The sequence below is a fragment of the Sarcophilus harrisii genome, chromosome 3 (genome assembly GCF_902635505.1).
Source record: "Sarcophilus harrisii chromosome 3, mSarHar1.11, whole genome shotgun sequence".
In the NCBI taxonomy this organism is placed as follows: domain Eukaryota; kingdom Metazoa; phylum Chordata; class Mammalia; order Dasyuromorphia; family Dasyuridae; genus Sarcophilus; species Sarcophilus harrisii.
Genome location: NC_045428.1, coordinates 434,636,221 through 434,652,180, shown reverse-complemented (window position 1 = coordinate 434,652,180; position 15,960 = coordinate 434,636,221). Strand labels below are relative to the sequence as shown.

General features: G+C 41.0%; 1 protein-coding gene across 2 annotated transcripts; it reads right to left on the bottom strand.

Annotated features, from left to right (window-relative positions):
• Positions 1-213: 213 nt before the first annotated feature.
• On the bottom strand, positions 214-6,934 carry HMGB1 (high mobility group box 1). 2 transcript variants are annotated; one of them, XM_031960743.1, is made up of 5 exons: positions 6,767-6,934; positions 3,954-4,116; positions 3,527-3,672; positions 2,981-3,155; positions 214-1,991 (listed from the first exon to the last, which is right to left on the bottom strand). In XM_031960743.1, exons 2-5 carry the CDS (start codon positions 4,101-4,103, stop codon positions 1,812-1,814), a joined length of 651 nt encoding a protein of 216 aa, XP_031816603.1. In that variant the 5' UTR covers positions 4,104-4,116; positions 6,767-6,934; the 3' UTR covers positions 214-1,811. The 2 variants fall into 2 exon arrangements, with proteins under 2 accessions (XP_031816603.1, XP_031816604.1); XM_031960744.1 differs by lacking the exon at positions 6,767-6,934 and adding an exon at positions 5,556-5,657.
• Between the last annotated feature and the right edge of the window lie 9,026 nt (positions 6,935-15,960).

Genomic DNA, 15,960 nt, shown 5'->3' with positions numbered 1-15,960 from the left:
TATCCCTTCTAATGTTTAGAACAATCAGTGAAATGTTTTTATACTGAACATATTTCAATTAGAATTTTTTAAAGGCAGAGATTTAAATGTTTTATCTATCCTATTTTTAACAACAATTCTTCAGTGGCAAATCTTATTGGAAACAAAATACTTAAAATATATTTAATAAACTCTTAATGTATTAAGTGAAAGCCATTTAACTAAGTATTTAAAACCTCTGCAATTATTAGTTTATTAGTATCATTCAGGATTCAGATGTTCAGTATTCTTCCTGAAATTATACATAAACAAATGCAAAACTGAAATTAGAATCTGAAAGTCAAAATTGTATAACAAAACAGTACTCCATCACAAAAGCGTGTAAAATTACAAGAACGCTATTTTTAAAACACTGGCACTTAAGAGAACCATAATTTCAAAACCACAAAACTGCCAAATTGTCCCCCAAAATGGAAAGCAGGTAAACATATAAATGGTCAGTTTTAATGAATACACTGTTAGCTTTGGTTTTGGAAAGGAAAGAAATTTGATCAAATTGAGACATTTGGTCTACATCTTACCTTAATGCCAAATTTTAAGTATATTTCCCATCATGGTCTGCTTAATTTATATAGGGTCAAATATTACAATTTTAATGTAAACCCTAATGGGAAAAACATGACTCACTCTAAATGAGACTGAATTATAATTTTGTTTTGACAATCAAATCTAGATTTAAAATTATAAATGGTACCATATATAATCTCAAGTTTCCCAAGGGGTCATTCATTGCCAGCTCTTCATACTATAAGCGTACTTAATCTACAATCCACTGCCAAAGATTAACATGGCAGTCTTGTATTTTTCAACTCACGCTTTTGGGGTACATTCCTCAGCTCTTCTAAAGGATGGGAATTATAAACATAACTTCAGTTACATAGTAATGAAGTTATGAATATATATCCCCCACATAAAGATTAGAATATACCCTTCTACTGGTCCTTCAAGGACATAATTTTAGTACGTTTCATTCAAATAATTCCATGCTGCAAATCTCTATGTTCTCCTCTTGGTTAAATGTTGTAACTGGATAGAATACTGGACTATGTGAAATTTTGAGTTTATTAACTGGTAACTTTCAATTTCCAGTTATGGAAGATTGTTTCTATACAACTTTTATTACCCCATCACAATTATGCAGGGTGTGTAGATCAAAGCTTTTTATCGGCTAACTATATGAAAAGATGAAAACTGTAATAATTCATGTGATCCCAAATGGGCATACAAAAGCAAAGACGAGCTTCCCCTCAAAAAGAAAGTTATGATTTAAGGGCACCTATGAAAAGGACAACAATACTAATAAAAAAAAAATTGTATTTACTTAGAAGCATTCAGAATGTCAACAAAACAGCTGCAACTTTTTTTTGTTTTTTGTTTTTTTTGCAATTACAGAGTGGTATTTCAGTTAACAGAACAACAATTATTTCATATGCTGCATCAAAGACAACTGAAGATGAAAATGAACTACATCCCCATATATAACTAATTTGTGCTGTGCACCAACAAGAACCTGCTTTAAATTTCCATGCCAATTTACAACCCCCATACTGTACCAGGCAAGGTTAGTGGCTATTGAAAATACCACTAAAGGACAGGGCTATCTAAAGACACATTCGGTAGTGTGTTAACTATACAAAAAAAGACACTGTACAGTTTAAAAACAAATCTTACACAGCCTTACATTTCAATTTTTTTTTTCTTTAAAAGGAGTGAGTTGTGTACAGGGGGGTTAAATGCTTTATAGACAAGAAAAAAACTGCTCTATAACCAACTTATTCATCGTCATCATCATCTTCCTCATCCTCCTCATCATCTTCTTCATCTTCCTCCTCGTCTTCTTCATCTTCTTCATCTTCCTCCTCCTCCTTCTTTTTCTTGCTCTTCTCAGCCTTGACAACTCCTCCTTTTTTTCCCACATCAGGTTTTCCTTTAGCCCGGTATGCAGCAATATCCTGTAAAATGTTTTTTTTGGGGGGAAATTAGGAGGATGGGTGTGGAGGGTTTAATAGAAATAGGAGTGAAAGAGAAGGAAAAAGATTTTTTATAACTTACAAAAGAAATTTATGGGACTGCTATAATTTGGTGTTTACAGATATATTGCAATTCTATAAATAACCAAGCCCTCAAGAAATGAATGCAAAAAATACATATTTGAGATAATTATAATTAGCCATCCACAACCCATCAGAATGACATGGTCTAATATTTGCAATTGCTATGCCTCACTGAAGTGCAATTATGTAAGCAGTCTAACTGCAGTTTATTAAAAACAAGAAATGCATAGGGACTTTGATTAAAGGGTAGACACTGCCACCTTCTGAATGCAAAAAAATTACTCTTCTGGTCTATCACTCTAAGACCCTAAATCTATAGAATTATTATTCTTTTAAGACAAATGAACAAATATACTGATCATTAAACAAGCCAAACTAGACTTCAGAGTGAAAAGTATTTCCTTTAATATGGAATACACCAAAGGGTGTAGACAGACAACCCCACCTAGCCTATAATATGTAATTTTAAGTGTTTTTCAGATGTGATACTTTAATCTTGCCAATACTGTTATAGTTTATAGAACAAAAAGATGCAAAACCATATTAGAAGAGGTTTTATGAAGGACAAATGAGCAGTAAATCAGAAGGATGTGAAAGGGATCCATTGTTTTAGGTTATACCCATATTAAAAAGCCTTTTGAAGTTTTAACTCTACATAATTAAAATGATCTTACAATAATCATACAACCAAAGGCGATTTGTAGCATAATTCTTAAAGAAACCTAGTATTAATGAACAATATTTCTTCCAAATAAGAAATTGGATGTAAAAATACCAATTTTTAAAATTTAAGGATCAATTTAACATAAATGAGGTGAACATAAAATATTTGTGCCCTCAAATTATAGTAGGAAATGGGTCTTAAAAACACTTATATAACTTGTTACCTTTTCATATTTTTCCTTCAGTTTAGCTGCTTTCTTTTCATAAGGTTGCTTGTCATCTGCAGCAGTATTATTCCACATTTCTCCCAATTTTTTTGCCACATCTCCAATAGAAAGCCCAGGATGCTCCCCTTTGATTTTTGGACGATACTCAGAACAGAATAAGAAAAATGCCGAACTACAAAAAGAATTTCAATGTTAAAATTACAAATTTAAAAGGCAACAAAACATATTGTAAATTTCTAAATTTCTTTTCTCTATATCAAGCAATGTACAAAATGTACAAGGGTAACACCAACCAGTTTTCACAATAAAAATTATGCCCAATGATCTTTGAAGAGAAAACATGGCTAATTTACCCATCACCTGCAGTGCATATAGTTAAGTCCTTAAGGTTTGTTGAACCAAAATCTCAAAATGCTTCGAAAACCACTTTAGAAATGGGACTAAAACCTTGAACTCACAGAGTCACTCATTATTATAAAAGGCTGACCTAGAAGGCAATGGGCAAAGTATTTCTTCAAGGAGAGAACAGGAAGGGATACTTACGGAGGCCTCTTCGGTGCATTGGGATCCTTAAACTTCTTTTTTGTTTCTCCCTTAGGTGGTATGTAGGTTTTCATTTCTCTTTCATAACGAACCTTATCAGCTTTTGCCATGTCCTCAAATTTTCCTTTCTCTTTAGCAGACATTGTCTAGAAAAGATTATACTGCTTTAAGCAAACAGAAAATGCCTAACCATAACAGACTTACAGCAGACTCAGTGGTATGGCCCCTCTACACCAAATTCCAGTTACATTTCACCATATATAAAGTCTGTTAGAAGATCAAATCAGTTGTCCTTAGGACTAGTCTGCCACAAAATGCTCTACTACCGGTAAGGATGGGTAACATTTTACAAGTGAACTTTATTATTTTTTTTGCTACTGAACTTTTTATTTTATTGAACTCTTAATTCACCAGCTGCTGTTCTTACCTTCCACCTTTCTGAGCATTTTTTAGAAAATTCTGAGAAGTTCACAGAAGCATCTGGGTGCTTCTTCTTGTGTTCCTCCCGGCAGGTTTGCACAAAGAAGGCATATGAAGACATTTTCCCTCTCGGCTTCTTAGGATCACCTTTGCCCATTTTGATTACTTTCCTTAAAAACACAAAAGACAGATAAATCATTTAAAATCTTCAGTATCTCTTTTGAAAAGTTAACATAAATGACTACAATTAACTATAAGCTTGGATATTCAATATTCTTTCTGAAAAAGCCTGACAGATTGTGGATCAACATGTTTTCAGAATACCTGATGCTTGAAGTTAACACAAGCAAGCAGCAGAATTTAGCACCGAGTGCTCAGGAAGAAGCAAACGTATTTGAAATGGCTGTATGCACTGTTCTAACCCCATAGTGATTTCTCTCTCCTTAAATATCGACAAAGAACAGACTTAGAAGTCAAAAATATCTGTGTTGCCTACATATTAACAGCATTATTTCTAAAATATTTCCTACAATTTATGCTCATTTCGGTTTTTTATCTTAACTACAAACTAAGACCATATAGTTAACCTAAAACGCCAATCTAATGGTCTGAAAACAACCGGTTTTACTAGGACTCTATATTAAGGAATGGGAGACGTAGCAGTTTAAGGGAAGTTCTTTGCCTAGATTCCCTCTAGGAGGTAGGTCGAGGATTTCCCAATTCCTCCTTTAAAAAAAGCTCTGCCTTCCCCTCCCCTTTGTATGAAACTTTGCTCCCGGCCAGCGTGGGGCCGCTTGTGCACACCGCACCAAGCGGGGCACTTGTGGGGCTGCCGGCTCCGTTGGCCCAAGAGGCGGATTTCTGCTCTGACTAAACGCGTCCGGTTTGAAGTTTCTGAGTAAACAAGATTTAGGGGCTGACGAACCATACCAGCCAGTAATGCAGGTTTTTTTTAAAGTCCCCCCCATTTAAACTGGTTGACTACATGAATCTCTTCTAACTGAGGAGAGGGCATGAGGGCCCGAGGCGGCCTCCCCTTCCCGCCACTTTGCACTTGCCCCCCACACCTCTTCTAAACTTTGCAGGGAAGTAGTGGCAGCAGGGTGGGGGCGGCGTGAGTGAGGATCAAAGAACCCTTTTAGTATAATTTCATTTCTTAAATAAATTAGAAAGAGCAGAGTCACCCAGAGCCACGTGCGGACCCCCCCCCCCCCCAAGCAGGGAGGGGGCCCGAGCACTTGGGCCGGCGGTGGCGGGACCCCGGCCCGGGCAGCGGAGTTCGAGCCCGCGCGCGCCGCCGCCGCCGCCTAGCTCAGCCCGGCCGCCGGCCCAGCCCCGGGCTCGCTCGGTGTGCGCGCGGCGGTCCGAGCAGGCCCCGGGGGGCGGCGGCGACTCTCCTTCCTCCTCCTCCTTCCCGCCCCCCCATTTTGTATGAAGCGTCCGTCGTGCGCCAGAGAGCAAAAGTCCCCACTCGAAATGGGGTCTGGCTCCGCCCGAAGCCCGCGCTTTAAGCGGGGGCGGGGAAAAGGAGGGAGAGGCCGGGGGGGAGGGGGGAAGAGAAAGACTTGGGCCGCGGGGCCCCGCGTGGCGCGTGAGGGTGCGTGTGTACCCGGCGGCGCGGCGCGCACGGAATGGCCGCTGCTCGTCTTCCTCGCCTGCGCCGCCGAGAGGGCGAGAGTGAGAGCGAGAATATGGCTCCTTCCCTTTGTGTGTGCGTGCGTGTGTGTGTGTGAGTGTGGGAGACTGAGAGTGAGAGAGGGAGGGGAGGGGAGGGGGAGGAGTGCGCGGTGCGCTCTGGCGCACACTCAGCCATTACAGGCAGGGGGAGGGGGAAGGACGAGGGGGAGGGGGAGGAGCCCGGGGTGGGGGTGGGGGCGCGGCCCCTCCAGACCCAAGCTAGCGCCTGGGGGGGGGGGGGGGGGGGGCGCCCCCCCCCCCCCGGGGGGGGCCCCCCCCCCCCCCCCCCCGAAATCCCGCGCTCCCCGGGCCGCCCCCGCACGGAAAACACGGGGCTGTGAAAAGGGGGAGGGGGGGAAGAGAAGGGAAAAAAAAAAAGTTGTCTCGGACCTGGAGCGCCCAGCCAGCTCCCCCTAGCTCTGGCTCTCGCCCGCCTTGTTTTCTCTCCAGCCAGCAGCGCCGAGCTGGAGTCAGCCATGTTACAGCGAGCGCAGCGGCGCCTCTCCCCCCCGCGCCGCGCCCCGGGGAGAAGGGGGCGCGGGGAGGGGATCCCCGCATAGCCGTCACCCCCCACCCCGCAACCGCCCTTGGCGCCCCCCCCCCAGCCCAGCCGAGCCCCGGTCGCCCCCGCCCCGCCAGGCTGGGAAGCTCGCTCGGCGGCGGCGGCGGCGGCGTCTGGGGCTCTATCTGCAGCAATGGCTAATGCAATGCACTGTAAGCAGCTTAGGCTGAGCCTCCCGAGCCCCGCGCCCTCGCCGCCTCAAGCGCGGTCTGCCCGTCCCTACCCCGCGCTCCGCGCACATCGGCCACGAGCCCCCCCCCCCACAAAAAAACACATTTATTAAAAATTTTTTTAAATTAAAAAAAAAATTTTCCGCCCCGAGATTAAAAAAAAAAACTCGTGGGGTTCGGGGTCCCCAGCAGCCCGAGGGGGCTACGGGTCCGCGGGTTCCCGTCGCCGGGCAGGGTTCAAGCGCCCGGGAAAAAGGCTCCTGTCCGTACGCAGTTCCCCCCACGATCCCCCCTCATTTGCCTTTGTGTGAATCCTGACCCGCCGGCTCCGGGCCGCGGGGATCCGGCTCCCGCGCGGGGTTCGGAGCTGCCCGGGGCGCTCTCCCCGCCGCGGCGCTGCCCCAGACTCACCCTCAGCGCCGCACAGAGTAGCCCAGTGCCCGTCCGGCTCTTACTTGCCCCGGCGCTGTCTCTATGGAGCTCAATGTACTGCAATGGCTGTGAGAGCGCGAGCCAGACGCAGCCTCCTCACTCTCTCCGTTCTGTAACATTACTCTCCAGGCAGCGCTGCTCCCATTGGCTACCGCCAACTCACCGCGCTCGCTCATTGGCGGGCTCCCTCCCATTGTCCTGACCAGAGCCCGTTTCCTATTGGCCCGTAACGGAGACACGTCATCGAGGATTGAAACAGCGCGCAAATCTGAACCTGTGTGTGTGCCGGGCAGAGAGGCTGAGGCGGGAGAGGCAGAGGCAGAGGCAGCAGCTGCTACGGGAAAGCAGAGCTCTATGGTGTGTGTATGCATGTGTCTAACCCAAGCTAGCCCCACGCCGGAGTGGCCGCCGGAGCGAAAATGGCCTGGCTTTTCTGCAAACACCTCCAGCTCCTCAGGCAAGAGAGACACCCACAGGCCTCCCCCCCCTTCCCCACACTCAGTCTCTTTCAAACCCTCTCAAACAAGAGGTCCCAGACTTTGAGGGAACATTCCAGTGTGAGGGCAAAGGTGCGGGGTCGCCCCCTGGAGAGCCGGGGGCTGTGCCGTTACAGACAGGAAGGGAGGGCGACTGCGGGCCCCTCGGCCACGCAGGGCGGCGTTACCCTCGAGCCTTCCACAAAGGCACGGTCTCCCTCCTGCCCGAGAGCGGCACGGTCCCGCAAGCCAGCATTTAAAGCCCCCTTTCTCGGCCGAGGGGCCCGCCCCGCGGGTCAAGCGGAGCAGCTGGAGCCCTGCTTCTCGAAGCCCTGAGCCAGGCGCCCCGTTTCACCTTGGCTCTTGGCTTGCTCCCGTTCCCCAGCGTGTCTAGAAGTTCTTTTTTAAGTTTCAACGCAAAGCAGTGCCTTAACTTGCTAGCAACCAAACAATGACCCGGCGTCATTAAAGCACAGCCATTAGTTTGGATGAGGCGTGCTCGCAGGGAGGGCACGTCCAGGAGGGCCCGCTAGAACCGGCAGATTCATTAAAGGCTACGCTGTTAGCTGTTGGGCCGTTTTGTCCGAGTTGGTGTGGGTTACTACTATAATCAGACGGATCCTTGTGATGCTATCTGCGGCTCCCATCGCACCACTTAGTCCCTCCGTGTAACTGCTCTAGGGTTACAGTAGTGGTGGGTGTATTGTTACCCGAAGGGTTAGGCCCAAGCAGAGAGTGCATGTGCCCGAGCCCGCAGTCTCTGGTTCTAGCACACCAAAAAAGACTGGACGGAGCGGCTTTCTGCTACAAGGAAAGCCCAGCGCTTTCTAGCATATGTCAGCTACTCAATCATGAGAGAATATTCTGCTATAGCAGTCTTTTATGAAACTGAGGTGTTCTCTTTTTAATCTATTCCCTCTTGACCAGACCACACCCCTATTCAGTTAAAACAGACTTCCCCTTCCCCCCAACAATTTGCACGCTTTAAAATTTGCTAAGCTTTGCCTTCAGAGATATTGACTAGAAATACAGATGTATATGGATTAAATTTATAGTAAAGTCAGTTATTTGTATGCTTCTGTTGTGTTCTGTTAATTAGCTTTTATCAGAATCATCTAGTCAGCCAGACGGTTTAAGTTTACTAACCTTTTTGGGGAAAGAGTAGATAATTTTGTCAATATCCTTTGCAGCCATACGGTTATGATCTTTTAAAAAGTGTTTAGCTCCCTGATGATAGTATAGTTTAGGGGATAGAACATATCACTCAGATACGAAAAAGACTAAAGTAAATAACAAGACAACATTCAAGATAATTAGTATAGGACTGAGCTGTCCTTTAAACTTCTCTAAATCGAGTTTTTGACACTTTATTTCATTCCACCTATTTTCATTCTGTTTTTATTACTCTGTGCCCCATTTTGCAAAATATTTCTGAGAGTGCACTTATCATTTGCACTCATGGCAGAGAGATCAACTGTCTTTTATATACAGAAATCACACTACCTAGGCACTGTCCACAGGATAACAATTTTCTGTTGTTTTCCCCATAGCGCTTGCACTCTCTCTGGCATAAAGTGAGAAACTGGCTGTTGTTAACATTTCTTTGCTAGACAAACTGGTTAAGGTCTCCATGGGAGGGGAAGGGGGGAGGCACACAAAACTACCTGTCTGGCCCACATTGGATTGGAATCTCAGCAGAATAACAAAGAGGTTTCCAGTTGCATACTGCAAGATCCTGATTTTGTGTGCACATTTTCTAGGGTTCCATAAGATATTATGCCAACTTCATAGTTTCATAAGGGAATTGACTTTGGATATGTAGTAGTTGTGAAATGACTGGTAGTTTTTTCCCTCCCATATTTTAAATCTGTGTAAAGTTATTTATGACTCTTAATTCCAGATTGTCTACATTTCAGATTATAAAGACTAAATGTGATTCCTTGTAAGGCCTAAGTCTGGAAGACATGGGCAACTAAATGACTCAGAGTTCAGAGTCATGATGAACCTGGAAGATCTGAGCTCAAATCCAAACTCAGACACTACCTAGGTGTGTCACCCCTTACAAGACACTTAACCTTTGCCTAAGTTTCTTCGTCTGTGAAATGGGGATAATAATAGCAGATACTTTTCAGGATATGTTGTTGTGTTGTAAGGATAACATGACATTCATAAAACATTTTGAAAACCTTAAAAGTACTCTATAAATCCTAGTTGTTAAAATTCTACCTCTGACACTTATTAGCAGTATGATTCTGTCATTCAGCCTTTATGTACCTATAAAAACTTCTTGAGATATATCTAAGTAGTCACCAAAAAAAAGTCACAGCCTTTTGCTGAAGCTGATAAAATTTATCTGTATAACTCTAAATTATATGTTTTCTTTCTAGTTGTGAGGGGGTGAGTAGGACAGGGGTATTTCCTTCAAACTATATTTTCTCCACTTGAGAGTGGTGGCAGTGGTGGTGAATTGTTCCCAAGTATCATCTGGAACTTTGCCAAAAAACAAAAAGCACTATTTTTATAATATTCATGACCAGAAAGTTTTTTTGCCCAGACAAGAAACATTTTTAAAAAAATCTAAACTTTTACCCCCAACTTTATTACTAAATTGCTTTTTTGAAATTTTCTTCTATTACCCCATTAAGGTGATTTTAGATTCTTGAAGTCAGAAAAAAGTTTTGAAAAGAGTTAAAAAAGCTGAAAAGTTTTGAGTAGGGAATAAGCATTTACATATCACCTACCACATGTCAGGCAGTGTGTACTTTACAAATATTATCTCATTGAATCCTCACAATAGCCTTGCAAGGTTGATGCTATTTTTTTATCCTTGTTCTAGAGTTGAGGAAATTGAGGCAGAATTAAGTGACTCGCCCAGAGTCACATAGTAAGTATCAGAGGCCAAATTTGAACTCAGTGCTTGATTTCAGACCAAGCTGTCTGCTATCTAGCCAGTTGTTGTTGTGTAGGCCTGATGATAGATTCCATGTAATTTCAGAAGGCTGGTTTTGCTAAATAAGGTGGGTTCATCACCAGAAAACTGGTCACTGCAGATGAACATATTTTTGACCATAACAATTTAAGAGTATGTTCCAAGGGCGGTGGTTGAGGTAGGGGCGGGGGAGGGAATTATTGTGCTCATGTCAGTGGAGGAAGTGACTATGCTAATGAAATATTAATAAATGGCAGTTATTCTGTGCTCTAAAATTTGCAGAGCCCTTTATACACGGTGCTATCTCGTTTAAGCTTCATAATAAACCTGTGAGTTTTTCCCAACTTACAGATGAGAGAATTAAGGTTTAAGGTAAGCATCATCTTCAAAGTCATCCAATTAATAAGTTTCAGAACTGGATTTTTAATCTAAGTCTTTCTGACTCCAGGTTTACTTGTTACCCTAGCCACCAGACAACATTCTCCTCCATTAAAACACGAACTTTTTGAAGAAATAAAGAGGGTTCTTTGTAAGAACATTTCTGCTTTTTTTAACATAGAAAACTGGGCATAAAGCAGTATAATGTTTTTTTATTAGCACTTGCCTTATATATAGGGAGGAGAATGGTAGTGTTAATCCATGATTTCATAAGCATATGAAAACTCCCTAAAAAAAAAAAAAGTAAAGTAAAAAGGAAACTCCCTCCTGTGAATACAGATTGACAACTTTTGGTAACTTAAGGTTTCAGAAGAGAGCTGTCTGTGCCATTGAAAAGTGAAATGATTTCCCTATAGGCTCACAGCTAGTAAGTATTAACTATAAGGCTTGACCACTGGCCTTTGTGATCCCAACACTAATTGTCTAGCCATTAGGCCACACTTTGTCTCTTACTATATACATACATATATACATAAATTATCTATATATAGAAAACTAGGGGGATTATGTAACTAAATGTGGGTATCGTGAAATTATGATTTATTATCAGTAAATCTTTGCTTTGTATACTATTTTATATACCTATATACCCAAAGTTTTGTAAAAAATTTTCTGCTGAAAAGGGATTGCAAGTGAAAAAAAGTTGAAGAAGCCCTGCTATATAACACACCTATGTATATATAGTACACATGCATTGTTACATATGTATTAAATGCTATGTGTAAAGCACACTGATATGTTTTCTATATATGCATATGGACAATATAAACATATACATTAAATATATATTTTTTCATGTGTATCCTTAAAATTACCATTTCATAAACATTTTCACGTGTTTTGTTCTTTTAATCAAAAAGATCTATAACTTCAAAAGTTAAATCCCATGTTTTAGCCAACAGTCAGTCTATCATATGCCTGGAAGATTGTGGTATTGTTTTTTTTTTTACCTATGCTGAGGAAAAGGGGATTTGTAGTTCAGGCCACATTTAATTCATCTGCTTTAGTCTTCCTTTTCCTTCATCCTTACATGAAAGGGGAGATTCTTTGCCTCAGTTCTTACCTTAGCTTAAAAAGATCAAGTTCTCCCAGTACCTTCAGGACCATCTCCAGCCATCCTGATCTATATTTGCCATTAGTTACAGACAACTGTAGAGGGGAAAGGGAGGCAGGTGATCTTGCCCAGCCTTGCCTCACTTAAGTACAATTCACTCGCATGTCATGGCATCTCCTCCCTATCTCATGGTCTTCTTCCAGAACGAAGGACAAATAACAGCAACAATTGCTTTCTGAGTCCCTGTTATCTGGAAAGCAGGAAAGTAGCATCAGAAAAGGAAAGGAGCAGTGTTACTAAAGGTATTGGTTCAGTTCTTAGCTCATTCAGAGGCAACACAGAATGAATCATGATTGTGAATAAATGATAAATTCAGTTTGTGAAGTTGCCATTTAACAAATAATTCCTTCAGAAAGGAAGGACTAAGGAAGTAAAAAAATCCCTTCGTGGATAGAGTGAACTGTGAAAAGCCAAGGGAGGCATTATTAAAGAGGATGGCAAGAATGTCTGCCCAAAGGTTGCTTCTAATGGGCTTCTGAAATACAACTCTAATGTGAAAAAATGAAACCCACACGAGGAACTTTAAGACTTTCCTTGGCTGAGGAATAGTGATATTCTTCCTAATGCAATGAATCCCTAAGTCAAGCTATGTGAATTCCACTGTTGTCTCCTGAGAAAAAAGAACCAGTTTCTGGAGAGGAGTAGTAATAGTAAACCAGAACATCTGACAAGGCTATTCACACTCCAGATCACATATACCTAAGAAGTTTGGGGGGAGGGGGGGCAGGAAGAGGAGAGAAGGGAATTCAGGAGAGGGACAATAGTTTAATATCATGGTTTAATGAAATCCTGACAGTAATGGGTTTTATTTCAAATTCTATGACTGACCTTAGTAGGTCCCTTAATTTCTCTTATTCAATTTTTCCATCTGGACAATGGGAATAATAATACTACACTTGTTTTCTGCCTTCTTTGTAAAAATATTTATTTATTTGTTTGTTTTATTTATTTATTTATTTATTTTACAAGATATATGCATGGGTAATTTTTTCAGCATTGATCCTTGCAAAACCTTCTGTTCCAACTTTTCCCCTCCTTCCCCCAGATGGCAGGTAGACACATACATGTTAAATTGTAAAAATATTTAAAATCAAATGAGGTAACCATGAATATTCTAAATTCTTTTGGTAGACAGATGTAATATGAAATATAACATCATTCTCAATGATAATTTCTTTAAAACCTGAGTTTTCAAAAGATGAGAGGTAGAAAACATTAATTCTTCTTTTGCCAAGATGTGTACACTTTTGGTCAATAGAAAAGGGATATAGGGAAAAAATTTTTTTGATGGCAAATGCAAAAGATGTAATTTAGAAAGCACAAAGACTGGTCATATGATCTTCAAGAGGGTCAAGAAACAGCCTCCAATTTTGGATCTTTGATCTTCAAGAATCCTTTTTAAATTTTAGTGAACCTTCAGAATAAAATGTGACATCCTACAAGAAGTAACCAGGAACTGAGTAGAGAGAAAAAGAGGGAGTGGTAAGGTACTTAAAATAAATTTTTCTTCATAGTAGAGTAGAACCAGCCCTGGATTTAGGGACACACTTTGAGTCCCATATTTGTTCTTTAATACATTTTTGGATTTGGGCAAGTTACTTAATATCTTTGAGGGCACCCTCTCACCCAAAAGACTTATTTTCTGTGTGTATATATATATATATATATATATATATATATCTCCCTCACATAATATAAGCTTCTTGAGGGCAAAACGTTTTATTTATATCTTAATTTCCCATCACAATGCTCAGTATTCATAATGAATGCTTGTTGGTAAAATAATTTCTGCTGTATAAGGTTGTTGTAAGGAAAGAACTTTCTAAAATTTAAAATAAATTATTATTTACCAAATTTGACTTATACCTGTCTGTTATCTCTATCTGTACCTTGCTAATTGCATCAAAACCCGCTTAGTTTAGGAAGGCCTCATATGCAAGAAAGCAGGGAAGTGAAAAGAAAGAAGATAAGCACATTTGGTTGGTTAGTCTGAGTTAAGCAAAGGGACCAGAAGGAAGGTGAGCAGGGGCACCTAAGTGGATAGGGTCCAGGCCTTGGAGTCAGGAGGGCCTGAGTGCTGATATGGCCCCAGACCCTTAACTAACCTTGGAGAAGTCACTTACCTCCATTGCTTGAAAGAAAGGCAAGCCAGTGTTGAACACCACAGTCTCACTCTGTCCACCTTCCCTTTTCCTCCCTTCACAAGTAGAGCTCTGTTCAGAATCATAGAATTTAGAGAATTGGAAAGGATGCAAGCAAATAACTGATCCAATTCACTCATGAAAGGAATCCCCACCTTAAGAAATCTGACAAGTGCTCACCTATCCTCTTGTTGAAGACCTTCAATAAGGGGGACTCCACCACATCTGGAAGCCCCTCTTTCTACTTTTGGGCAGCTCCAATTTTTAGGAAAATTTCCCCTCATGTTCAGCTTAAATTGGCTTCTTTTCAATTTCTACCCATTGTTCCTAATTTTAACCTCTGTGCAAATAAGATAAATCTAACCCCCACTTCACAAGACAGCTCCTGAAATACTTGAAGACAGCTACTGTGTCCCTTCTCAGACTTATTTTCTCCAGGCTAAATATGCCCAACTCCTACTAATCCTCACAAATCTCTTAACTTATGGCATTTTCTCTGGCTTTCCCCCATCTGACCTCCCTAACTTCCTTTAAGTCCCAACTAAATATCCCACTTTCTACAGGAAGTCTTCTCTAATAATCTTAAATACAGTGCATTCTATCTATGAATTATTTCCTATTTATCCATCATATAACTTGCTTTCTATATATTTGTTTGCATGTTCGTTCTTCCATTAGATTGTAAACTCCTTGAGGGACTGTCTTTTTGCCTCTTTTTGTATTCGTAGGCTTTGACCTGTGCTTGATATAGTGGCTAGTGCTTAATTAAATGTGTATTGAATGGATGAATGAATCAATGTCATGCATTCAGGGTCTTTCATCATCCTAGTCGCTTTCCCTTGGATATAACAAAGACTCAGTACTTCTTTCTTATTTGCCAGTTATCATTATTCATTCTCCCCAGCAAAAATTCTTTGTTGTCTCTCAATATAACTGAAAAAAATAAAGTCTTTTTGGTTGAATTTAGTTTTCCTGATCATCCTCAGTGCATTCTTAGTTTCAAGATTGATAACAATTTTTTCCTTCTATATATTAAGAACTTGCTAATGGTAGCTTGATTTGAATTAAATTTAATTTCGCCTTTGGCTGACATTTGTCAGGGACTTCCCAAGGCCTTTCAGATAAAAAGCCAGAATTCTGGCCAAGCTGAGATGTTTCCCAGTTGACATATCCAGACCATAGAGATAATATAAAATAATTTTGAGTCATCTATATTTTGTGTACCAGATTTTCTAGTGAGAAATAGTGCAGATGAAATGGGATATAGGGTTAGATGAGATGGTGATTGGTGATTATACTGAAAGTCAGAGAAGTTTTGATTTTACACACATTCAATGAAGCCCTCGACCAGTAAAGTGAAAAATGTCAGTTGTGTTGGAGAAAAATGTATTTTATCAACTATGTAGAAAGGACTAACCCAGGCATAACTCAAGTAGAATCAGAGTTCTGCCATGGGCCTAACAAGAAGAAAATGTAAAAATGGCTTTCTCTTCAACTGCATATGGCACTCATGATTTTTCTTTTCTTTTCTTTTCTTTTTTTTCTGAATAAGGTGGTAAGATTTTCTTTTCTTTTTTTGGCTGTGAAAAGAGTATTGAGGTGAAAAAAAAAATCTGAATTATTGAGTTAAACTGCAGAACATCGTAGTGAGTTAGCATTCATCTTAAAGGATCTGGCTAACTCATCTAAAGTAAATGCAGAAGACAAACAGAACCCAATTCAGGAATGGGTACAGAATCCCTAAAAGGTGTGACTACATGGATTACTTACAAAGAAAGAAAAATGATGTCTCATGAAAGTTGTGCCCATTTAATATTTTAATCCCCAACTTCCAGTCAGTGCAGATTTATAAGTAGGGCCTCACTGATAGCAATAGTTATCCCTTCCACATCCTGAGGGTTGGAGTCATGGTACTCTACAATATGGAAAATCTACATAAAATTTTTTGACCCTCCAAAGTCTGAATTACTGTAATATTAAAAGATAAAATATGTTGCTTTTATATAATACTATACATATTTTTTACACATTTCTGAGTTTCTAAACTTTTCTTGTGTCATATGCTGGCCTTCCCA